This window comes from Crinia signifera, chromosome 6 (assembly GCF_055691185.1).
Source record: "Crinia signifera chromosome 6, ASM5569118v1, whole genome shotgun sequence".
NCBI classification, from domain to species: domain Eukaryota; kingdom Metazoa; phylum Chordata; class Amphibia; order Anura; family Myobatrachidae; genus Crinia; species Crinia signifera.
The window spans coordinates 255,356,306-255,382,157 of NC_139222.1; the positions used below are offsets into that span (position 1 = coordinate 255,356,306).

At 47.8% G+C, this 25,852-nt stretch overlaps 1 protein-coding gene across 1 annotated transcript in view; it reads right to left on the minus strand.

The window, feature by feature from the left end:
- LOC146009230 (alpha-2-macroglobulin-like) overlaps positions 1 to 25,852 on the minus strand; it is a 240,847-nt gene that overhangs the window by 207,537 nt on the left and 7,458 nt on the right. Inside the window, exon 3 of the mRNA XM_083149392.1 lies at positions 7,671 to 7,830. Coding sequence (XP_083005518.1) covers positions 7,671 to 7,830 — 160 coding nt within the window. The remainder of the gene's footprint in view (positions 1 to 7,670; positions 7,831 to 25,852) is intronic.

Genomic DNA, 25,852 nt, shown 5'->3' on the forward strand with positions numbered 1-25,852 from the left:
GACAGTATCAGTATGGTGTATTGGGGGGGGGGGGGGGGGGAACACACAACATTTAAAAAAGATAGAAGAGCAACATTTAAAAAAAAAAAATGTACACACAGCTTGTATAATGCTGCGTGAAGGCCGGACTATCATATGGACCTTCTGACAGTATACTATGGGTGCAGTACACACAAACAATGAATAAAGAAGAGAAAAATTGATTTGTATTTTTTTCCTTTAATCATTTTTAATGAAATTATCTCTCTCCACGCTAACTGTGACATTGGCAAGCTGATCCAGGTAGGTTGCGCCCAATTGGTCCTGTATATCTGTAATTATTATCTATGTTGGAACTATTCATTGTATATGTTCACTGTCCGTTTAGGATGTGCATTTAGGATGTCTGTTTGGGATATGAGACAAGGCACCTTATTTTTGGTTTATGATTACCTAAAATACCCGTATGGGGCACACATCAATAGTGTGTTGTATCTCCCCACACTGAACTCCTGTCATAATATCTGCTGGTATAACTTTCTGCTAGCTGTACAACTTAAAGTAAACGTTATATCCTATTTTTCGGGGAACTAATAGGCCACCAGTGACAGTCTGTTTACCATTATGGAATACTATGTAATATTTTACCTATGGATATATCATTTCATTTTTTTTTTTTTTTGGCCATCGGATATCTCAGTAAAATGACATCTTCTGGGTTGGTACCGCTCAGCCAGCTAATACTTTGTTCCATCATTTTGTTCTAGTTTGACAAATTGTTATTTTTATATGTATCTATGTACCATTGTGTAACAGACTGTTATTTATTAACATTTAGAATTGACTGTACAGTTGGGAGAATAAGTCATCTAACAGAGAGGTGTTATATTGTGCTCCTGTTCTGGTATGTACATTTTTTCACTGTACCCCACCTTTTAAACGTCCATATAAGTATAACTCTATATGAAGGTACTACATTACGCCTTATTTTTTGATGTGTATATTTTTTTCAACTGTGCCACATCTAAAATACCTGTATGATTATAAAGACATATTACATGTAACCTAACTGTCATTTTGAAACTTTGGAAATTGTATGAAAAATTAATCCATCGGCATTTTGTGCCCATACATATCCAGGTTATCTGTTTATATGCTTACTGGCATTGCATTAAATTTCAGGTTCCATTTTTTTATACCATTAAGTGGAGCATCACAGAATTATCAGACTATCAACAGGGACAACTCCTCCCTTATTAACACCTAAAAGTGTTCCCATATATATACATTTTCAATGAATCAAGGTATATAAAGGCTATAGGTATGTTTACTCTATATATTCCCCCTTTTCTCTTACTGGTGGATCGGGGAAATTATGGTCTGCACTTTTCGTTTATTTGCTCATAGATACTGCATTCATTTGCAGATCCTATGGTACCATCTAGTGGAGCCCCACAAAGTTATCAGATTAACCACGGTGACCACACCCTTAATAACACTGTATGTAAAGTGTTCGAAGCGTGGCGAGCGCAGCGTGCCCCGCGAGGGGACGCGGATACCTTCACAGTTATACGCGTCCCCTCGCGGGCTTCCCTGGTGTCCATGGCCACGCGGACAACTGTGAAGCCCGCGAAGGGACGCGTTTACCTGTGAAGGTATCCGCGTCCCCTCGCGGGGCACGCTGCGCTCGCCACGCTTCGGGCTCGGTGGCTCGCTGCGCTCGCCACACTATTCTATTCTCAACTCCACGCCGACGTGGATAGTGGGGGTATGAAAAGGTCGGAGGACGCGTACCGCTGCGCTCGCCACGCTTCGGGTTCACGTTGATCGCGGGGTGGCGTAAACTACTTTTGGGGGTACATTTCACTGGTCAGGGTTTTTTTGGGGGGTTTCTGGCCCATTTACCATTCTTCCCTATGATGATTTGGGTAAATTGACCCATTTAACATTGTTTCCTATGGGAAATCGCGGTCATCGCGGGTAAAGTTACTCATTTAACATTGTTCCCTATGGGGAAATCTCGGCCATCGCGTGTGGACCATTTAAGCATTTTTAGCCGCACACGACGCGACCGACCCGATTTTCACTGTTTTCAATGCATTTCAATGGAAAAATCGGGGGCATCGCGTCGGTCGCGTCGCAGGCCACTAAAAATTACCCACGATGGCCGCGATTGTGGCCGTGCTAGGAAACAAGTACCATTATGGTCCCCCTCCTTATGGAAGACCCCTCCAATACGCTCCCACATATCCACGCGACACTGTCCTCCTACAGCGCTGCCTCTTATTACAAGCTTAACACATCCAAGACCGACGCCCTCCCGATTAACCTTGCAGACTCTCTCCCCTCACTGAAATCCACATATAACTACAACTGGCAGCCCAATTCTATAAAATACCTAGGCATACACATCCCCCCCAAACATGAAATCTGTATTTGAGGTTAACCTGTCTCCCCTTCTCACCTCCCTTACGTCTCTCTCCAGATCATGGTTGGCATTTGAAATTTCATGGTTAGGAAGGATGGCGGCATTCAAGATGTCGCTCCTACCCAAGCTTATGTATCTGTTCAGCGCAGGACCGGTGCTAGGGTGTCCAGCGCCCTCCTGCAAACCATAAATTTTTGCGCCCTTTCACATTGCCATTGCAACAAGCTGCAGCCCGTTTGTGGAGCGTATGCACCGTCCACCATCCCCGCTGCCTATAGCCTGTTGTGGGGGCATCACTTCAGCATTTCATGCAAGCCTCCGTCAACACCCACCCTCCCCACAGTCGATGGCCTGTTGTGGGGGCATTGCTTCAGCATTTCATGCGAGTGGTTGAGACAATGCAGGCATGTCAGGTGGAGGGCTTCGACAGCTGGGTGACATCGCACACAACCCAAAACTTGGCCGGCCTGCGTCTGGCTTCACAGCTACTGTAGGCTGCACACTATAGTCCCGCAGCCCCCGCGGTGGCGGGGAAGCGCTAGGCAGGTGTGGGCGCCTGGGGGGTCTGCTGGACAATTGTTACCACCTGGTCCCAGCTCCCGACTCCTGCCCTCCCCCTCCTTACCCCATTGCCGCCGGCGCCGCTGCCTCTAACCCGACACGCAGATCTGTGTCGGGTGACGGGCGGTCCCCGGCTCCGGCTGCAGTGCTAATATAATAAGAGACACTCGGAAAATGGCTGCCCCCATAATGCTGTAGGGAGGGGGTTAATATTTCGGGGGGGGGGGCGCCCGAAATGTCCGGCGGGGGGGCGCAAAAAAAGTAGTTACGCCTCTGGCTGCACAGCTAGGGTGCAGAACATACTGCGCAAATGTTTCACTGTGTAGCAAACCACTCGCATCTCAGTGCTGTGTCCGTAATATGTAGGTATTATTTAAAAAGTGTCTAAATTAATATAAAAAAAAATATACAATTATTAAAAAAATTTATACACATGTATAATAAAAGACTCACTGTTCTTTGCTGTCTTAGCGTGCAGGCAGTGACAGTGAGGGCTGAGGCAGCTTTAGCAGAGCAGGGAGGGAGACAGCGCCTTTTCAGCATGGCGCCTCCCTGCTTTGCAGGAGCTGCTGAGTGGGTAGCGCAGGCCCTGGTTCAGCGCCATTCCTTATGTATTCCCAAAAAAATCCCTGCAAATGGCCACCTCCATTCTGACAAAATATGTATGGTCGACAAAACCCCCTGCTATGGCCCGCTCCAAAATGTCCCTCCCGAGAGCATTTGGAGGACTTGACCTTCCTGATCTGTCCCAGTACCAGGTCGCCTGTCTTTTGGCCCCATCTAAGCACTACTTCGAAAGTCCCACTACCAGAGCCTGGGTGGACATCGAACAATTTTACTGCCCACACATCCCTCTCCCTGACCTACTAAAGATCCCAAAACATAACAGACCCCCCCTACCAGCCCTTCTCCCGACGACAGTTGCCACTCTACATGTGTGGGATCAACTACTTACCACCCTCCGTGCCCCTACTGCCCTTATCACTACTCTCCCTATCACTACAGTGGCAAAACTCATACCCAATCTCAACTTGAATCTCTGGAAACATAACGGGATCAAAACCCTAGGAGATGTATCCAACGTCAACACAATCCTTTCCTTCGCCTCCCTTCAAGAAACATATTCCCTTCCCTCCCATGAGTACCACCACCACCAGCAGCTGTCCCATTGGTGGAATTCCCACTTCTCCAAACGCTCCCCCCCAGAAGCTCACCACCAGATGGCCCTCTCCCGCCCCTCCATGACGCTCTCCACAGGTGACATCTCCTTCTGGTATAGGATCCTGATAACTCCCCCTGAGTTTACTAAGACAGCGGCCCATAAGAAATGGGAGATAGATCTAGGCACCCAGCTCTCTGCTCCCCAATGGAGTAAGATCTTCCTATCCTCATACACAATGTCCCGCTGCCTCAATCATACGGAGATGCATATCAAACTAATTAATCGTCTTTACCTAACCCCCGACCGACTCCATACCTTTTGGCCAACATGCTCCAACATGTGCTGGCGGGAATGTGGGAATGTGGGTAATATATTTCACATTTTCTGGTCTTGTCCCAAACTCAGGGAGTACTGGGGGGAAGTCTTTAATCTGATTTCCACAGTGCTCCAGATAACTCTCCCTCCTGACCCACTTCTAGCCATACTCCACGTATACCCCCAGGAACTCCCGGCAGGGAAAACATATGTTCTCGGACACATCCTCATCGCGGCACGTGCAAATCTTGCCCAACAATGGAAACAGCCCTCCCCCCACTCCTCCAGGTTATTTTAAAAACAAATCACCACTACCTTATGGAGACCAGCTTCCAGCCTCACTCGACCAATCCCTCCTCACCCCGCTCTAGATGGGCCCTTTGGCACACTTACATAACTAGGGGAGCGGGGACCAGGTTTTTCCCCCCTGACCCCCCCGGGCAGCCATCTACATTCAGTTTGAATGAAACACCAGACCCAGAATCTCCCCCACCCTAGGTATTAGATTATAGCCCGATCAGACTGTCGGGACTGTCAGGAAATGCTTATCTGAGCTTGCCATATTGTTCTATTTGGTTTGTGTATTACCTACCTCATGTATAGCCCGCTCTGCGTAGCGGTGTGTTTGTGCTCTGTTTTACTTGTCTTATCTGCAGTATTGTACTGTCTCCAATCCAGAATGCAGTCCCCCCCCCCCTCCCCCCCCAAGTATCCCTTCTTCTTTCTTCTGTACCCCATATAAAACTTTGTGTTAATAAAAATTTATTGATGGGAAAAAAAAACATCCACTAAAAACTCCTCTTACTGACAATGTAATGTCACATTTCAAGCTGAGCAATAGATCTGACTCAATTGCTTAGCAGGCAAATTTGGGAAATTGCAATTTATAACCTGAGTCCGGGCCCCCCTACGCCTCTGGCGCCATAGTAATCACATCATCTATAGTTACACTCATGTACCCATGTCAACAAATAAGCGCTGAGGTCATCTGGAAATAGACATCTATGGTGTACACAGAAGCACTGCGTCTCCAGCAAACTGGTGTCATCTGTATTGCTGTTCTCTCAATGGTAGACTTGAAAGAGCTAGTTAGAGGTGAATTTGGAAAAGTCACTGGTCTTTTATCTCAAAGCCAAATACTACAATAATGGCCAATGAATTCCAAAGTAACAAAATATAGTTAAACACATTGGGGCCCTTTCTGGATCACTTAGAGTGATCCGAATTTGGCCCCTACCCCAATAGTCGAGGTTTGCGCATGCACATTTCTTTATATGTATAAACCCCGATAGCGAGTGGCCACAGTGAGTTAGACACTCTCTGGGCCATTCGCAGAGGGAGTAATGGGGTGGATGGCAGCGGGGATGGGGATAGCCCATGGGAATACTCAGCATTTTATGGACCACCACATGAAAATGCTAGTGTAACCGGACGCCTGCCCTAGGCTCTGGCTACGTCCTCTGGGTCTATGTATGCCAAGGGAGGAAAGAGGGAAAGAGATGACTCCACCCTCTATGCAGTGGGTGGGGATATCGCTGCCACCACCAGACTCTTACCATGTGGTGTCTGGAAGCACATATACCTCCTCAGGCCCAAACGCTGGCACCTGAGTACTACCTGCTACGGTGTATGCATCAACACGCTGCTGACACCCCCCGACTGGCGTTGGTTGGTTCCACACTGGTCATGGACCAGGCCTCTGCTTTGGTAGCTGGCCGAGCGGAGCTTGGAGACACTGGATGCTTTACCCAGTTTAGCTGGAGAATAGGATTACGTTTGGCATATTGCTGTTGGTCGCAAAATGAAAATGGACATCTTGAGGCAAAGGATGTTTATTTGCTCAAATACCTGAAAAGATCTCTTCTCCTATATCTAGGAGGGTCAGCATACAGATTTTACAGCATTCAAATAAAGGCATATGTACAATTTTTACAGGCAAACCTTGTGCCTTTTATCCAAATCCAACCACAGAATACCGCAGCGGGTAATTCCAACCTGTGGTCTCCACCCAATCACCATAGTGCAGGAGGTGTACATGCCTGGGACATTTACATTCATAGATCAATTGGAATATTTTCCCGTCATAAATAAATCCAGATTACACCCCAAAGGGTCCAATCCAATTTCCTTAGGTTATCTACCAAATGTACAGGAAAGCATGAATTCCTTGACACATCTTATACACAAGTCCCCCTACTAACACCTTTCCACAGGAACTACAGACACAAAGGACTAAATGCACTAAGCTTCAAAAATAATAAAATGGAGAGCCAATCAGCTTCTACATGCCATGTCACTGACTGTGTTTGAAAAATATCAGACAGGAGCTGATTGGTTGGTTGTTTATCACTCTCCATTTTATCACTTATGAAGCTTAGTGCATCTGGCTCATAGCCTGCTACCTGTTGTGCAGTGGCCATTCATCAGAGTTCTGCTAGGAAAGGACAATTTAGCATCTCATTTCCTTGTCACAGAGTCTGCTGGACTCCTTCCTCCAGAAATTTACAAAGTGAATGCATTTTATTTAAAAAAATACACCTGTGGTACACTTCTTATAGCATATAATAATGCATTTGATATATTTGATACATGCTCTGCGACTGGTGTGCTGCACCCGGCTTCACCTCACAGCAGCACTGTAGCAGACCTGTCCCAGCTCAGTGCTGCTCATACAGTTTAAAACACATTTAAACCCTATCAAGTGTCCACTTTCGTGTATTGATTTTGCGGCAGCACAGGGATAAAACCCTTTCAGTGCCAATGTGTCCATGTTTTTAATGTGGAACTGGGTCTCTGGCCACAGCTAGGAATTTTCATGGGTACTCAGTTGGCCTGATGCCTGCTGGGAGGGTGGGCGGCAGATGTCAGAGGACGTCAGCCGCCAACCCCGTCTTCGCCGCGACGCTCGCAAATAAAAGTAATTTGAAACTGACTTTACAAAGGCAGGATAAATCATACGATAGATGGCGACCATCAAATTATTGCTCCTGCAGCATGAGGTAGGTGAGTGGGTTGGTTTTCGTTACACATCCCTTTGCATGGAACCCAGGGGAATCGGTGGGGGGATTCAGCATGGTGGTGGTGCGGCGTCTCAGGTGCTCGGTAAACTGTTATGTTCTCAGCTTAAGGAGCAAACCTGAATCAAACCCATTGTTTGTCCATTACATACTGTATCTCTGTTGTTTAATAATTGCTGCTATGTGATTCCATGCTATTTAGTCTTACCTGTATCACCCGGCTTGTATGTGGCTTTATCAGTCTGGAAGGCACATGTTTTAAAACCTTGGATTATACCGAACGTCTTGGTCTCATTGATATTGAGGTGTTCCCCATGTGCAAATGCATGAAGAGACCAGACTGAGTATTCTTCTTTTATTGCAGGAACCTGGTGAGAAGTAAGGGATCATTCTAAATATCACTGATTGCCTTATTGCATTCCCCCACCCATTCCTCCCCCGTCTCCTCCTCACATCTACACTGCTCCCGATGGACATGTGAAAAAACTGCCGATGGCCAGGGACACTTGCAGAGTGGCATCAAACCTGGGTACAATTTCTCCCACTGTCTCCATTAGCCAGGCCGGTTCCCACATGCAACTTCAAGATTCCTGCTGGATCAAACTGGATCCCTCAGCACAGCAGCCAGCCTGTTCGAGGCTCCCATCCTCCATCTAGTCCTGTTCCAAGTTGGGAAGCACCACTGACAGCAGTGTGTGGAATGTTATTATCAGCCAAGGAAGGAGAGGCTAAGCGGCCTTGGATCCTGCATGATGTAACATTGTGGCACAATGCGAGGGCGTGTGGCATATGTGGGTTACAGGGAAGAGCGTAGGGTATGTGCCGGGAACATGAATATGCTTAGAATGACAGGTGTACTGCAAGCACTGGGCTATGACTTACACAGTGAGAGGGCATTGCTACATAAGTGTGTGCTGCGTTCCTACCAGCTAAATGATAAACACATTGTGCTTGGCTCCTATACAGGATAGGGCGATAATGACGGGGTGTAGTCTGTAATAGATGTTGTGATGTAGCGATGACCCTGCATAAAGTATTTAGTACAGTTTATGTTCAGTTTATGTTCTAAATGTAATTGTTCCCTACAGCTGGAGTAGCACTGCAGTGTATCCTTCCATATCCTTACATAGTATAAAGCAAAGTTTCTGAAGCACGTCTGTCTGATCGCGCTAATCATGAAAACCGCTGGGCGAATTCTTCTGCAGTTCTTGTATTATGTAGCGCAGTTCTCCCAGAAAGTTTTCGTATTTCACCATCACCCTATCCCATATGTGGGCCGAGCACAATGAATAATCAACCATTAATCATGCACTATGTAAATGGAGTGACTGGAAACATCCCGGCCACCCATGGACATGGGACATGGTATTAGTAGTCTAGCATCCTCCTTACCCACTAGAAATGCCATATATTGGTAGTCTGTATCAAAGGATAAGTTATAGTGTGTACACATGGTGAGATTCAGGCTAATGGATATTTTTTACTAACTGATTTCGCCACAAAGGTCCCCCAGCACCTAACAATACACAAATGAGCAAAAACAGATAACAAATTACAGTACAAGGACAATTTAGGACAAGTACATGGTAAATATGGATAGTTGCATCAGGGGACAGGATTCTGCAGCAATCATCAGGGTGGCAGAGGTTTATATATTGTAAGAAAGGGGCACACGAGGAGAGAGGGCCCTGCTCGTGAGAGCTTACATTCTAAAGGGGAGGGTTAGGCAGACAGGGGTGACACAGAAGGGGAAGAAGTGAGCATAAACAGAAGATCAGGATGAGAGAGGGTCAGGCTTTATGCAGGAGGGTGGGAAGATGACAGCTTAGTCTTTGATATTTTAAGCCTAAAAAATTGCTGGGTCATCCAAGAGTAGACAGCAGAGAGACAGTTGGAGATATGAGTGAGGAGAGATGGAGAGAGATTAGCAAAGGAGCGGTAGATTTCAGTATTATCAGCTAGAGGTGATAGTGGAAGTAAAGGGGGAAATTCTCTAAACTAAAAATGCGGTAAAAACCCGTTATCGGCTTTGAGCTGAAAGCCGCTCAAACCTGCTGTTTTGAGTGACTTTCAGCTCAAAGTCGCCCATTGTGTATGGGCCTTAAGCGATTTTGTCTAAGCAATGATAGTCTATGATCTAGTCAAAATTGCCTTGCCTGCACAGTCAATCTACTGTATACTAAGCAATTTCTGCTAGAAAATATTGAGCAGGAGAAAAATAGGGAGATTTTGGCTAACCTTCTAGGAGATTTTGACTATCTAGTCAAAATCTCCTATTAACCCCTTCCCGACATTTGACGTACATTTACGTCATGGCCGGGATGTACTTCCTGACACATGGCATAAATGTACGTCATGACTTTAAACTGTCACCGCGTCTATAGACGCGGTGACAGAGGGACGATGGCTGCTGTCCCTGACAGCAGACATCTTCCCTCATTGCCCAGGGGGGGCAGCGATGCCCCCCTCCCCATCGGCGATCGCTGTGATTGGCTGTTCAAATGTGAACAGCCAATTACAGCGTTTTCTGTGTACCGGCGAATAACGTCGCTCGGTAACACAGGGATCGGTGGTGATTGGTGCTGTTAAGTACAGCACCAATCACCACCGGGTATAAAGGGCTCACTGGTGGTCACCCCACCTGCCCCCAAGGCTGTGATTGGTCCGTCGGACCGATGGACCAATCACAGCCATTACACCTCACAGAAAATAACGGAGATAGCCCTGCAGCCGCCATTCCGGTCAGGAACAGCGTGCAGAGCGGTCTCCGTGCCCATCTGTCCCCTAATACTGACCTGATCAGCGTTGGTTGGCCAGCTGCTGGTGCTTCCTGGTTGCTGTGGTTGCTGTTGCTTCCTGCTGCTGCTGCAGCGTCATTGTGTCAGAGAATATGCCCCCCTTTTGTGCTGATCAGTATAAATTAACTGATCAGCAACTTTTTTGGGGTGCAGGGTTTTTTTTTTATATATACCCTGTCAGGTATCACCAAAAGTAGTGTGCCTGCTGCCCCTCACTGCTAATCAGTGTTGCATCACTGATCAGCAGTTTTGTTTTTTTTGAGGGTGCTGTGGGTTTTTTTTTTACACCCACGGTGATTTTGTGGGTGTCCTGTGGCCGCTGAGCGCTGATCAGTGACGTACATCACTGATCAGCATTTTTGGCACAGGGTTGATCTAATTTTTTTTTTTTTGGATCAAATTCCTGTTGCCTTTGACTCATCAGCATTTTTTTTTTTATTTTTTTTTTTGGAGGGTGCTGTGGGGTCTATTTTTTAAATTTTTTTTACACCCACGATGATTTTGTGGGTGTCCTGTGGCCGCTGAGCGCTGATCAGTGACGGACGTTACTGACCAACATCTGTGCTCAATTTTTGGCGCAGGAGCTTTTTTTTTTTCTTTTAACTTACACGTGTTAAAGCACTACATACACACTACATACCCCCCGTGTTGAAATAAAGTTTGTACCCCCCCCTACACTATACACATGTTAAAACACTACACTTACACAAACACAAAAATAATAAAAATGTCCCAATCGTCGCAAAGACTGTTTTCAGCGGAGGAGGCATATGCCCTTATTGCCTCTGACACAGCCAGTGAAGAAAGCGATGAATTTGCATTCGTCTTAAGCTCCTCTTCCTCCTCTAGTGATGAGGGACCCCCTCAAAGACGCCCCCGTAGAGCAGCTGAGACCCCCCCCCCCAATGATTGATCTCGTATGGACCCCACCACCAGACAATTTTGAGCCCCAGGTTCCTGAGTTTTTGGCCAACCCAGGAATCCAATTTGATACTACAGGCCTCAAAGAAATTGACTTTTTCAAAGTCTTTTTCTCTGATGATTTTATAAATTTAATGGTGGACCAAAGTAATTTATATGCCCAGCAGTTTATTTCCCAAAACCCCACGTCATCATTTGCTAGGTGGACCCCTGTAGATGCAGTAGAGATGATGACGTTTTGGGGTCTGGTGTTACATATGGGCATAGTAAAAAAGCCAGAAATTAGGCAATATTGGAGTACAGATGTTCTGTACGGGATGCGGTCATTCGTCAGACTGCATTTAGGTTTACAGTCATTAGGTCGACCCCACTAGGTCGACTGGCAGGAAGGTCGACCTGACTTAAGGTCGACATGGGCCAAGGTCGACATGACTTAAGGTCGAATTTGCATAAAGGTCGACATGACAAAGGTCGACTGGTCATAAGGTCGACATGGGTTTTTCACTGTTTTTTGAGCCAACATGTGCCGACAGGCGGTATTTCATGCCCTACCATCCACTAGGGCGTGGTGGGAGAATAAAATAGTGTGCCGAGCGCAGCGAGGCACCGTGCCCGAAGCATCGCGAGTGAAGCGAGCGATGCGAGGGTCCGATTCTCATTGCCAACTGTGTCCATGTCGACTGTGTCGACATTCGGATAAAAAAACAGTGAAAAACCCATGTCGACCTTATGACCAGTCGACCTTCCTCATGTCGACCTTTATGCAAATTCGACCTTAAGTCATGTCGACCTTGGCCCATGTCGACCTTAAGTCAGGTCGACCTTCCTGCCAGTCGACCTAGTGGGGTCGACCTAATGACTGTAGACCTAAATGCAGTCTGACGAATGATCACATTCCTTCTGTACAGCACCCCACTTCATCGTATGGCCATGACCCGGACTCGTTTTGAGACGATCCTTAAATTTTTGCATTACAACGATAATGCACAGTGCCCACCCAGAGATGATCCCACCTTTGACCGGCTATTCAAAGTCAGGCCGGTCATTGATCATTTCAGCGCCAAATTTGCTGAGATGTACATCCCCGAAAAATTCATTTGTGTAGACGAGTCACTGATACATTTTAAAGGAAGGGTTAAATTCCGCCAGTACCTTTCCAATAAGAGGGCATGGTATGGCATAAAAATGTATAAGCTGTGCGAAAGTACCTCAGGGTACATCCACAGGTTTAGGGTATATGAAGGGAAGGACACAAGAATTGAACCGCCAGAATGCCCCCCCTCCCTCGTAGGTGTTAGTGGAAAGATTGTCTGGGATTTAGTGCACCCCTTCCTGGATAAGGGTTATCACCTCTATGTGGATAACTTTTACACCAGCATCCCCCTGTTTAAGGCCCTTGGTTCAAGAGGTACAGCAGCTTGCGGTACTGTGCGCAAGAACCAAAGAGGCCTCCCAAAAACGCACGTTGCCCAATTACTGAGAAAGGGTGAAAGCAGGGCACAATCCACCGAAAATATGTTGTTGGTCAAATATAAGGACAAGAGGGATGTCCTTATACTGACAACAATTCACGGAGACAGTACCACCTCCGTCCCTGTACGAGGTACCAGTACCCACACCTCAAAACCTATTTGTATCCTAGATTACAATAAGTACATGGGCGGAGTGGATCTTTCAGATCAGGTACTGAAGCCGTACAGTGCCCTGCGGAAAACAAAAATATGGTATAAGAAGCTGGCCGTGTATATCATCCAGATGGCACTGTATAACGCTTACGTACTATTCCGTTCTACCAGCCAGACGGGGACATTTATGCACTTTCAAGAGGAAGTCATAAAGGGCCTAATATTTGGGAACCAGCAGGCAGAGGGCCCCAGTACTTCTAGTACTGGCCCCAGTACTTCTAGTTCTGGCCCCCGTATTGTATCAGGGCAGCATTTTCCTAACGAAATCCCCTCCACTGGAAAAAAGGGCAGGACACAAAAAAGGTGCAAAGTTTGCTATAAAAAGGGAATAAGAAAGCAAACTATTTTCCACTGTGAAACTTGCCCTGACAAACCCGGCCTATGTATGAAGGAGTGTTTTAAAATATACCACACATCTATGGATTATTAGGTTCATCATTTCACCGTGCTTCGGGGGTCTTGCTAATGCGACATAGCACCCACCATTCATTCCACCAGAATCTGTGCTGCAAAATCCAAATATCACTCCTTCCCTTCTGAGTCCTGTCATGCACCCAAATGGTATTTTTTGGTCACATATGAGGCATTGCCGTACTCTGGAGAAATTGCGGCACAGATTTTGGGGTGCTTTGTCTCCTTCATTCCTTGTGAAAATGAAAAATTTTGAGCCAGAACTGCATTTTTGTGTAAAAAAATGTAATTTTTCATTTTCACAGCCCAGTTGTACCAAAATTGGTGAAACCCCTGGGGGTTTGAAATGTACACTATACCCCTAGATGAATTCCCTGAGGGGTGTAGTTTGCAAAATGGGGTCACTTGTGGGGGGGGTTCCACTGTATTGGTGCTTCGGGGGTCTTGCTAATGCGACATAGCACCCACCATTTATTCCACCAGAATCTGTGCTGCAAAATCCAAATATCACTCCTTCCCTTCTGAGTCCTGCCATGCACCCAAATGGTATTTTTTGGTCACATATGAGGCATTGCCGTACTCAGGAGAAATTGCGGCACAGATTTTGGGGTGCTTTGTCTCCTTCATTCCTTGTGAAAATGAAAAATTTTGAGCCAGAACTGCATTTTTGTGTAAAAAAATGTAATTTTTCATTTTCACAGCCCAGTTGTATCAAAATTGGTGAAACCCCTGGGGGTTTGAAATGTACACTATACCCCTAGATGAATTCCCTGAGGGGTGTAGTTTGCAAAATGGGGTCACTTGTGGGGGGGGGTTCTACTGTATTGGTGCTTTGGGGGTCTTGCTAATGCGACATAGCATCCACCAACATTCCACCAGAATCTGTGCTGCAAAATCCAAATATCACTCCTTCCCTTCTGAGTCCTGCCATGCACCCAACTGGTATTTTTTGGTCACATATGAGGCATTGCCATACTCGGGAGAAATTGCGGCACAGATTTTGGGGTGCTTTGTCTCCTTCATTCCTTGTGAAAATTAAAAATTTTGAGCCAGAACTGCATTTTTGTGTAAAAAAATGTAATTTTTCATTTTCACAGCCCAGTTGTACCAAAATTGGTGAAACCCCTGGGGGTTTGAAATGTACACTATACCCCTAGATGAATTCCCTGAGGGGTGTAGTTTGCAAAATGGGGTCACTTGTGGGGGGGTTCCACTGTATTGGTGCTTCGGGGGTCTTGCTAATGCGACATAGCACCCACCATTCATTCCACCAGAATCTGTGCTGCAAAATCCAAATATCACTCCTTCCCTTCTGAGTCCTGCCATGCACCCAAATGGTATTTTTTGGTCACATATGAGGCATTGCCGTACTCGGGAGAAATTGCGGCACAGATTTTGGGGTGCTTTGTCTCCTTCATTCCTTGTGAAAATGAAAACTTTTGAGCCAGAACTGCATTTTTGTGTAAAAAAATGTAATTTTTCATTTTCACAGCCCAGTTGTACCAAAATTGGTGAAACCCCTGGGGGTTTGAAATGTACACTATACCCCTAGATGAATTCCCTGAGGGGTGTAGTTTGCAAAATGGGGTCACTTGTGGGGGGGTTCCACTCTATTGGTGCTTCGGGGGTCTTGCTAATGCGACATAGCACCCACCATTCATTCCACCAGAATCTGTGCTGCAAAATCCAAATATCACTCCTTCCCTTCTGAGTCCTGCCATGCACCCAAATGGTATTTTTTGGTCACATATGAGGCATTGCCGTACTCGGGAGAAATTGCGGCACAGATTTTGGGGTGCTTTGTCTCCTTCATTCCTTGTGAAAATGACAAATTTGGAGCCAGAACTGCATTTTTGTGTAAAAAAAAATGTAATTTTTCATTTTCACAGCCCAGTTGTACCAAAATTGGTGAAACCCCTGGGGGTTTGAAATGTACACTATATCCCTAGATGAATTCCCTGAGGGGTGTAGTTTGCAAAATGGGGTCACTTGTGGGGGGGTTCCTAACTTTTAGCATCTTATGGTGCCTAGAAACCTATATGGTGCCTAAAAAATAATCTCATAAAAAGGAGGCTCCAAAATCAAGTAGGTGCTCCTTCTATTTTGAAGCCTGTGGTTTGGTCAACATGCACACTAGGGCCACATATAGGATATTTATGAAAACAAAAGAATTGGGGGAATCAATTTTTAGTCACATTTCTCTAGTAAAATCTACTGTGTTCCTTAGAAAAGTGTATTAAAATTGAAAATCTGCTAAAAAAAATGAAATTTTGAAATTTCACCTACACTTTGTTTTAATTCCTGTGAAACACCTAAAGGGTTAACAAACTTCCAAAATGCTGTTTTGAATATTGTGAGGGGTGCAGTTTTTGAAATGGCATCATTTATGGGGGTGTCTCACATACAAGTCCCTCAAAGTCACATCAGAACTTAACTGGTCCCTAAAAAAATCAGTGTTTGAAATTTTCTTGAAAATTTGAGAATTTGCTATTCATATTTTAAGCCTCCTAGTGTCCAAAAAAATTAAAAGGAGGTTGAAATAATGATGGCAACATAAAGTAGACATATGGTCTTTGTTAGTTATTAACTATTTTGAGTGGTATGATTATTTGTCTCACAAGCAGAAAATTTAACATTTTGCAAATTGCAAAATTTTCAATTTTTTACGACATTTTGGTATTTTTCACAAAAAAACACAGACTGTATCGACCAAAATTTACCACTAACTTGAAGTACAATGTGTCACGAGAAAACAATCTCAAAATCACTGGGATAAGTAAAAGCAAAAAAAAGTTATCTCCACATAAAGTGATACATGTCAGATTTGAAAAAAAGGGCTCTGTCAGGAAGGCAAAAAAAACAGGCTGCGGCGGTAAGGGGTTAAAAGTTCTCCATGTGTACACCCCTTAAGTTCAATGATTGAGACCCCACCCAGCCAGTGCCCCTCTGCCACTAGCAATAAAACTAAGATATAGCCATATTGGCACCGTGTGTACACAGCTTTAAACCCAATATTACTCTTACAATTGCTTAGGTATGTACACACGTACACATGTAGTTTAAATGAATAGCACTAATTGCACCGTGTGTACACAGCAATAGAGTACATACTCTTCAGCTTAATCTGAAGATCAAATCAAATCAAAAAAATATTATTGGGGGAAATTTACTAGTGGGCCCTACACATTAACTAAATCCCTCAGAAAATGCATGTAAATCACTGTGTACTGTATGTGGCCCACACAGCAATTTACATGCATGCCCCCAACATTCTGCATCTGCCCAAGATTCATAATGGCTGAGTCAGATTATTTAGTGCAGTCTCTCAGATGCTCCTGCACACATCTCCTGCATGTGTGGCGAGGGGATGAGCAAGGTCTTCTGAGTGGGTGATGTGGCACCGCCGACAACCCCTCCCCCAACCCCCCCCTCTTCCACCCGCAGCACCCCCCCATCCACAGCACATCCGACCCCCGCCCTCCCTCACCCACAGCTCCCCCATGGGGCAGGCTTGCTGGGACCTGTAGTCCTAATGTAAAGGACAAAATTACTGTTTAAAGCAGCTATCAACCCTGCCCCACCACCCAGGGGTGCAGGGGATAGCCCCGGGCTTCAGCCCAGGCCTGGGGTGCCCTGGAGAGTGGAGACCACTTTATTCGGTTGGTCCCCACCTCCCCAAAAACTCCCGGCCTGGGCTGACTAGTTAGGGAGGGTAATACTTTGGCCACAGGGCCCCGTCAGGCGTGTCCACTGGCTATGGCATTACACCCCCTGCTAGTGGAGCCTGGTGCTTGTCTCTAAAATACGGGGGACCCCCACTCACTTTTGTCCCCTGTATTTTCCGAAGCAGGACCGGCCTAAGAGCCGGTGCTGGTTTCTTGAATATAGTGGGACCTTATTGAATTTTTACCCCTGGTATTCAAGAAACCAGGACTAGCTCAGAGAGCCCGGGACTGGTCATGCTCGTGGGGGGGACCCATGCAATTTTTTTTACATTATTTAATTTATTTTTCTATTATAGAGAAAGAAGATGACAGTCCCCCAGGCTTTATTCCAACCCATTATTTAAATGTGAAGGCTTTTTATCCCCCTGAAGTCGCCTAAACACTTTCTGTGAGAGATTTGAAATCTCTCATGCTGAATCTCCCATTATAAATCTCTGGCACAAATCTCTCTGTGTGTAGGGCCCTTAAGATGGGAGATCTATTTCACATGGGCTGTTACTATGGGCAATCAATCATATTTTACTTCTTATTGATTTAGCACCCTCTAGGAGATAATAGACAGGATCTGATTGGTTGCCCATAGCAACATCTCATGCAGGGGCGTAACTATAGCACCGCAGCCCCCGCCACCGCGGGGGGGCGCTGTGCATGTGGGGGCGCCGGGGGCTGCGGTGCTATAGTTACCCCCCCCTATCCCCCGCAGACTTACGTATCTTGCTGGTCCCGGCGGCTCCGTTCTTCTGATGAGGACCACCACAAAATGGCCGCCCCCATACAGCAGACAGTTTCAGAGAACTGCATAGGCGACGGGGCGGCCGGGGGGGGGGTGCTTGACGGGGCGGCGGCGGGGGGTGGGTATGGGCGCCCCCCCACCTAACGGCGAACTCCCATATTAGTAAATTTCCCCCTATTGCCTCTATTACAATGTTCTAAATGTTATATTCTCCTTGATAAATACATAATTGACTTAATTATTAAAAGTGTATTGGAAGTTCCAGGGGTGTAAGCTCATCCTAGTTACTCAGGCATGTTGGAATTTGCCTCCCTCTTATAAAGAGCGCTCTCAGCCGGTCTACAGGGACTGAAGCCTGCACTGAAATGGCAGGGCTCCATGATGTCTGACTATGGCTGGGGTGTCAGGATTAGACTAGTGAGATTCAGCCATCTGCAATTTGCAGAATCATTATTCCCTGGTGGGGGGTGCACCATCGCTTGCTCCAGTGCAGGCTGAGCAGTACAAAATGGGAGCCATCCTGTCCCCTATTGCAGGGGTTGGCAAGGCTCCTTAGGCAATTAGCTCTGCAGTGGGTTTGCCACAGGGCTCCATTGGAAGAGCAGTGGTCACACTTGGATCCTACGTTAAACCACACAGGTGCTGCTATACTGTACATACAGGTGCCCCTTCAGAGCTTGGAGCCCAGAGACAGGCAAAGCCATTGCCTCTGGGAGTTATGCCCATGGAAAGTCGCCGCCTCTTGATTGCCAAGTGATGCAGCAGCTTCACAGTGGTATTGTGGTGGTTTTACACCAGTTTAGAGCAAAATACTGGTCGGTGTGACCAAAGTTCTGGTGGTTTAGGCATGTTTAATCCCCAGCACTCCACCAGCAGATTTAAAATTACCACCCAAACTGAAGAGCAGTACATTAAGCAGTATAAAAGGTAAAGATTGTCATTGATGGATGGCCTATTGAAAAAGTCACCAAACCCGTTTTTTTAGTAAATCTACCCCCAAGTATTCTTGAAATTAACAGGGACATTGTGGAATTTTGCTGAAATGTTTCCACATCATACTGTACGTAGACCATATAAACTGTAGCAGTATATGTGGGAGAGTTATGGTTCTACTATTTGGGGTATGGACGGTTGGTCAAACATAAGTTGGTCTACCGTCATTAGGTGGACACCGTTGGGTCGACACACAGGAAGGTCAAGAGGGGTCTAGGTCGACGTGGGTCTAGGTCGACATGGGGCATGGTCGACAGGGTCTCGGTCGCACATGCGTTAGGTTGACATGGGTTAGGTCGACAGTCAAAAGATCGACATGGGTTTTTCACTGTCTTTTGAGCTGACATGTGCCGACAGGCGGTATTTCATACCCTACCAACCACTTGGGCGTGGTGGGAGAATGAAATAGTGTGCCTGAAGCATGGCAAGTGCAGCGAGTCATGAGAGGGGACGCGGTGCCCTTAAAAATGTGTCCATGTCAACTGTGTTGACATTCAGGTAAAAAAACTGTGAAAACCCCCATGTCGACCTAACCCATGTCAACCTAAAGCATGTGTCGACCTAGACCCCTGTCGACCAATGTAGACCTTCACCCATGTTGCCTTAGAGCCCTGTCGACCTTCCAGTGTGTCGACCCAACGGTGTTGACCTAATGACTGTCGACCATATTACATACCTCCCAACTGTCACGATTCCGTCGGGACAGTCCCGATTTTCGGGTCCTGTCCCGACGTCCCACCCGCGGCAGGCATTGTCCCGCTGCGGGGGGTGGCAGTTGGGAGACCCCCCAATCTAGTAGAATAGACGCTGTGCGCATGCGCACAGCGTCTATTCTCGTATGAAAATGAGGTCGCGGCTAATTAGCATAAGCCGCGCCCTCATTTGCATACGCCCGCCCCTTTTCGGACGCTCGCGCGGCTTCGCCGCGCGAGTGTCCCTATTTCATGGGGACAGAAGTTGGGAGGTATGCTATTATGATCCCAACCCTTCTATTTGGAAGCTGCCATGTCAAGTAGACAGAGCGAGGGCCGCATAGGCTGGAGGGAGATTAAGAGCCTGTGAATTTGTTGTCCACAAGCAATGTACAGCAGAAGCATCTGTGTGAAGCCCTATGGAAATAGTAGTGGAGTGGCAGTTAGTTCTGCCAATCAGGTAGCAGGGGGGCGGCAGCCAGAGAGGGTTATATCAGTGATCAGAGACAGGAAGTGAGCCTCTTTGATTCTGGATCAGGCTGGAAGCACAACAGCTAAATCTTGAAGCACAGCTAAATCTTGAAGCAGATAAGTAACTTCAATTGCTCACATTCTCTCTCATTCCTCCCTGTACAGCTTGCTTTTTCTGTCTGTGTACCTTATCTGCTCCCTCTTGCAGAAAATACCCTGTCCTGTATCACAGCCACATGTAGACAGTGTCAGGGCTGGGGATTTCCATGCTGGCAGTGGTGATACTACAGCACCACTTGCTGGTGCCCTGGTTACTAGGTTTTATTTCACTTGTGGCATTTAATATGGGGGTGTCTTTGAGGCACAAGGCCTTCTGTCTGTGGGCTCCCTGCCTCACTTGGGAGGGTGCAGCCATGCCTGTTGCAGTTGGCCACCATTTCTGCCCTCCCTGTTAGCTAAAACAGTGGTGAGAGCTGCTCAATGAAACTAGTAATGCCCCCCAGGTGCTGCAAGGGAGGGGGATTTAACCCCCAGCACACCAAAGGGCATTTGTAATAAGGTATGAAAAACCAACATAAGAGAGGGATTCAGAGATCTTAGTTACATATATTTTGCAGAAGATATGATAAGCTTCCAGGCCTCGTCACGGCTTCTCTGATGCCGGAAGTCCTACACTGGATATAATTGTCTTACTGTAAGGCTACATGATAACAGCACTTATATATCTGAGTTGAGAGCCAGCCTATCAGGAGTTACCCCTAAATCCTCCTTGTGGCACTACAGGAACCAGCATGCCCTCCAGGGCTCACTCCATGTGGCCTCCCTGCCTACTGGCATAGCCGGGTCCCAGTCTGAGCAGCCTTGCTTACAGGGCCTTACGCCTCTTAATTTTACCACGAGTTTACCAGTAATGTTTTTGTTGCTGGTGGGTCACCAGTTTGCAGAATACATGGTTGTTTACCTCACCTCTGACCGCTGGGCACCTAGTTGTTTATATTGGCTTACAGTAGTTTGGTTTCCGGGTTTTTCCATTGCAGCAGGCTGCATATCAGAAATACGCCCCTGTACGTACCTGTGTGGGCTGGCACATCCCAGCTGCAGTCCCTCGTTTGGTAGTCTGGCGCATTCTCAAGCTTTTCTGGGCTAGTTTCCCTTCAGCTAGGGTCTCTACACATTACACTAGTTTCCCAATGTGCCCCCCCCCCGCCCTGAGGGCCGTGGGTCAGTCGAGGTGACATCCCACCATGTTCTTTCCCAGGGTCTTTAGCACTGTGATATGTCATGCCTGTGTTTTTCTTTCGAGATCACAGTTGGTGCAGATCGTATTTCCTCTGCGGCTAATCCATCACCACTAGACTTCGGTGCCTGCCGTGTCGGAGGCTGCAGTTACCCGGGTGATGTCAGCAGTCGAACAAGGGGCGGAGTCCGCAGATGCTCCACAGAGTCCACACCACGGCAGCTGCGAGCACTCCCCAAAGCGGCCATGTCAAGCAGGGGGATATCCCCGGCGGCTGAGGGTACCGGCCTCGCAGAGCGTGGATCCGGCATGCCGGCTCCTTTACCTTCAGCCGAATCAGAAATCCCGGCTACGTCTGCTGACGAGCACGGAGGCTCCTCCATCGATGGTGAGAACACTGAATTTTCTGTGTGTGCAGCATCCCATTTACACTCTTCCGCTAGCAGGGGGGAATTTGGGTCCCCCTAGCGCCCGCACGAATTTGCAAGGTTGGTGGCGCGCGCTGTAGCTAAGCAGGTTGGGGGTCCAAGTGCACCCAGAGTGGGAATGCCCCATCAGGTTAAGGGAGGTCAAAATACATAATTAGAAGGGGACAGTTTTTGGTAGACCTTTTCACACTAACCACATATGCGGGAAAAGACTTTGCAAGGCCAGATGGTCCTCAGCCAAGGGTGAGTTCGCTTGCCAGGGTTTTAGCAATTGGCTCAAAGGGGGTTGCCTGTTACTAGCCTCGTGTTACCTCAGCACCAGGCCCGATGTAGTTGTGAACATACTACGTTACTTGTTCCCGGTTAACGTCACGTTCATAATGACAAGGACAGCGCATGGCGTGATGACTATGTAAAGTGTTGTCATACTCACGAGGGGTCCAAACCCATCATAAAGGGTGCAAACACGTTGACATTCAGCTGAGATCATAGGTAGGGGCCTGCCTTCGGTGTAGCCTCTAGGCATGAAGCCCTTTACATGGGGGAAACACGGGGTGAGATCCGGCAGCAAAGAGAAGCGCTTTGCCTTTCATGACGGCAATTGTGACCAAGGGGCAAAATGTAGTTTATGTGGGGCAGGTCACCCCAAAAATTTTATAGACCTGCCGCAAGCAATGCAGATCAGGGCGGGGTCGGCACTGGCAGCCCGAGGTGACGAGACCAAAAGGTGCTGGCGGGAATCTAATGGGGCAGAATGGCGGGGCCTTTCCCAGTCTGACTCGCTGATTGGGATTTGTTTCTCCCCTCTGGGGGTGGTCCCTAAGAAAACCCCGGGCAAATATAGACTGATTCAGCATCTTTCTTTACCCCACGGGGCGTCCATCAATGACGCCATCCCCGAGCAACATTGTAGCGTCCACTACAAATTTGTTCAATGAGGTTCTAGGCATGGTCCGGGGCTTTGGCAGTGGGGCCCTAGTGGCTAAATCGGACATAGTCGGCTTTCAGGCTCCTCCCCCTACACCCAGAGTCCTTCAGGTTCATGGGTTTCCATTGAGACGGGGGTATATTTATTGACAAGTGTTTGCCCATGGGATGCGCGGTATCCTGCTCCTACTTTGAGAAATTCAGTTCCTTTCTGCACTGGTACATTCATGACGTCACAGGCTGTAGTGGCATGGCGCATTATTTGGATGATTTTCTCTTTGTGGGGCCAGGCGGGCAGGGCACGTGTGCAAACATCCTGGCTTCAGCCATAAATGTCCCGGCGTCTTTAGGGGTCCCCATTGCCGCAGATAAGACGGAGGGCCCTGCCACGGTTCTGTCTTATGTGGGCATTGAGATAGACACTGCAGCAGGTTGCTGTCGGCTCCCTGAGGACAAGGTTTGCAAGCTGCAGGCTCTCATTACTGAATGCAGGGAAAAGAAGAGAGTCAGGTTGCAGCTCATACAATCTTTACTGGGCTCTTTCAATTTAATTAATGCATGTCGCATTATCCCGATGGGTAGGGTGTTTTGCCATAAGCTAGAAAGGTCCACGGCGGGTGTTAGGCACCCTCATCACACCGTCAGACTATGTGGGGAGATGCGGGACGACCTTTTAGTTTGGTCAGTTTTTCGCGAGCAGTCAATAGGGAGCTCATCTGGCCTTCTGACCCCGCCTCCAACGTTGAACTGCAGCTGTTCACTGACGCGGCGGGATCCACGGGTTTCGGGGCGTACTTCCATGGGGAGTGGTGCGCCTCGAAGTGGCCTCAGTCGTGGGTTGATCGTGGTTTCACGGTCAACCTGCTGTTTCTTGAGCTTTTCCCGATTTATAGTTTCTGCAGAGCTGAAAAAGGTGCTCCCTGCTAGCTAACCAGAACATAGTGTTCTGGTGTGATAACCTTGGGGTGGTGCATGCCATTAATAATCAGAGGGCGGCTTCCCCAAGGCTTTGCGTCTGCTACGGCACTTAGTTCTGCTCTGCTTACGGCATAACATACAGTTCAGGGCCAGGCATGTCCCGGGGGTGGATAACAACATAGCGGATGCCCTTTCGAGGTTTCAGTTTGCGAGGTTTCGCGAGTTGGCCCCCGAGGCTTCGCCACTTGGGCTTAATTGTCCCCCCTTTTGTGTGGCAGGTCATAGAGCCGGCATGACAGACCTGGCTCTTCTGTCCTTGGCCCCTTCCACTCGTAGAACTTATGGGGCCGCATGGCAGGACTGGGTGGAGTTTCAGGGCTCCCCCGAGGCTAGCGGTGAGTCGGTCGAGGACCGGGTACTCGCTTTTGTTTGGGGTCACCATAGGCGGGGCAGGTCAAAGTCGGCTATGGCGGCGGCATTTGGCAGGCATCGCTTTCTATTCGCGCTTACGCGGCGATCCCGACCCCACGAGGTCTTTTGTATTGTCCAAAGCCATGAAGGGTTGGACACGGGTGCGTCCAGTTCCCCCGGAGTCACGCAAACCCATAGACATGAGTATGCTGGGGGACCTGGGGGGTTGTTTGGCTAAGGTTGCTGAGAGCGAATACGGAGTTGCACTGTTTAAGGTTGCATTTACATTTGCGTTTCATGGCGCTTTTCGCATCAGCGAGCTGGTGGCAGCCAGCAAACTCTCCCGCACTGGCATCCTAGGGGAGGATGTAGTATTCCGTGAAGGACAAGTGCTATGTGAGATTAAGCGGTCCAAAACGGATCAGATGGGCAGGGGCCACTGGGTTACCCTTAATGCACAGGCTGAAGCGGCCGTGTGTCCGGTTTCCTTAGCTAAGGAATATAGCTCCCGCAGACCAGAGGCCACCTTGCAGTTTTTGGCGCACGTTGATGGGCTACCGCTGACCCGATTCCAGTTTGCGGCTGTGTTTCGGCAATGTTTGGTAGAATTGGGTCTGCGGGAGCAGGATTTCGGAACGCATTCGTTTCGAATTGGGGCTGCTACTTGCGCAGCAGCGGCAGGAGTATCACCTTCTGCCATTCAGGCAGTTGGCAGGTGGAAATCCTGCCATAAGAGTTATGTAAGAATAGATAAGTTAGATAAGTTGTAGTTCAAGCGCCTGTTGCGCCGGCTCAAAAACGATTGTTTACAATCGGTTCTGGAATGACTAGCGTTCCGGAATCGACGGTGTGAAGGGAATTTTTTACTTTTTCCTTCATTGTGGACTAATTCAATTGGCTGTCCCCTAAAGTTCACAGAAGGTTTTTTAAGTTTTTCACCTTCACTTGGGCCGTAGTATGCATTTTGTTGTGTTAAAGTATATCATGATGTTAACCACTAGGTTTTCTCTTTTGCAGCCCCTCCCCCTTCCGATATGGCTCTGGGTAGGGTCTGGTTCGTAGGGCACTCTTTCAATTTTTGGGCTGCTAGGCACCCACAAGCCCCCAGTGCTCCTGTTCTGGAGAAGGCACTCGCTGTTAGCTGGTTTGGAGTCATGGGTCTCCTTTGGGATAGTCTATGGGAGCTGTTATCTGCCAATGCCCGTAAGTGGGGCCGCCCCGATGTTCTGGTGATTCATTTAGGTGGCAATGACCTGGTCAAGAGGACGGGCATCGAGCTCACCATTAAGATTAAGACAGACTTTGTGCGTCTGGTGGACCTCTGGCCCGGTGTGAGGATTGTGTGGTCCGACATAATTCCCCGCATTAACTGGCGGGGTTGCCGGAATGTGTCAGCAATCGAGAGGGCCATGAGGAAGTTGAACCATGCGGTGTCTAGGCATGTTGTGGCTCGGGGCGGCAAGGCGGTTAGACATCCTACTATTGTTAAGGACTCTGTGGGTTTGTACAGGCCAGATGGCGTACATCTTCCTGACTCAAGCATGGCAGGTTTTTGGAGGATATTTTCTCTAGTTTAGGTTAGTTTAGCGTAGGTTGTTATTTGTTTGGTATGGCGGGGCCTGGTTACGCGTGGTGACCCTGCGGGGTCTTTGTAACACAGGCTGTGGCGAGAAGGCGCTCTCGACCAGCAAGCAGGTGGGGTGTCAGGTGGTCTCTGTGCGGTATTGCCCCCCCCTTTGCCAAGAAGGCGGGCGAGTCCCCAGTTCCGGCTGGGGGCGTTGGCCTTCATGGAAGGTCCACGTCATGCAATAGAAGGGGGCGGTATGTCCGTCACAGCGCAGGCTGTACCCACAAGAAGGGGTGTGGCCATTGGCGGGCGCTGAGGTCGCTACCATGGCAACACCCGCGTTTATGGTGCTGGTCTTAAGCGCTTTCTTTGCCATCCCTTATACAAATAGGGGTCATACCACTTAAATAAACAACTATGACCTTTTTAACCTTACGCAGTTGGTGTCAGTGTCGTTATTTTTAGATAAGGTG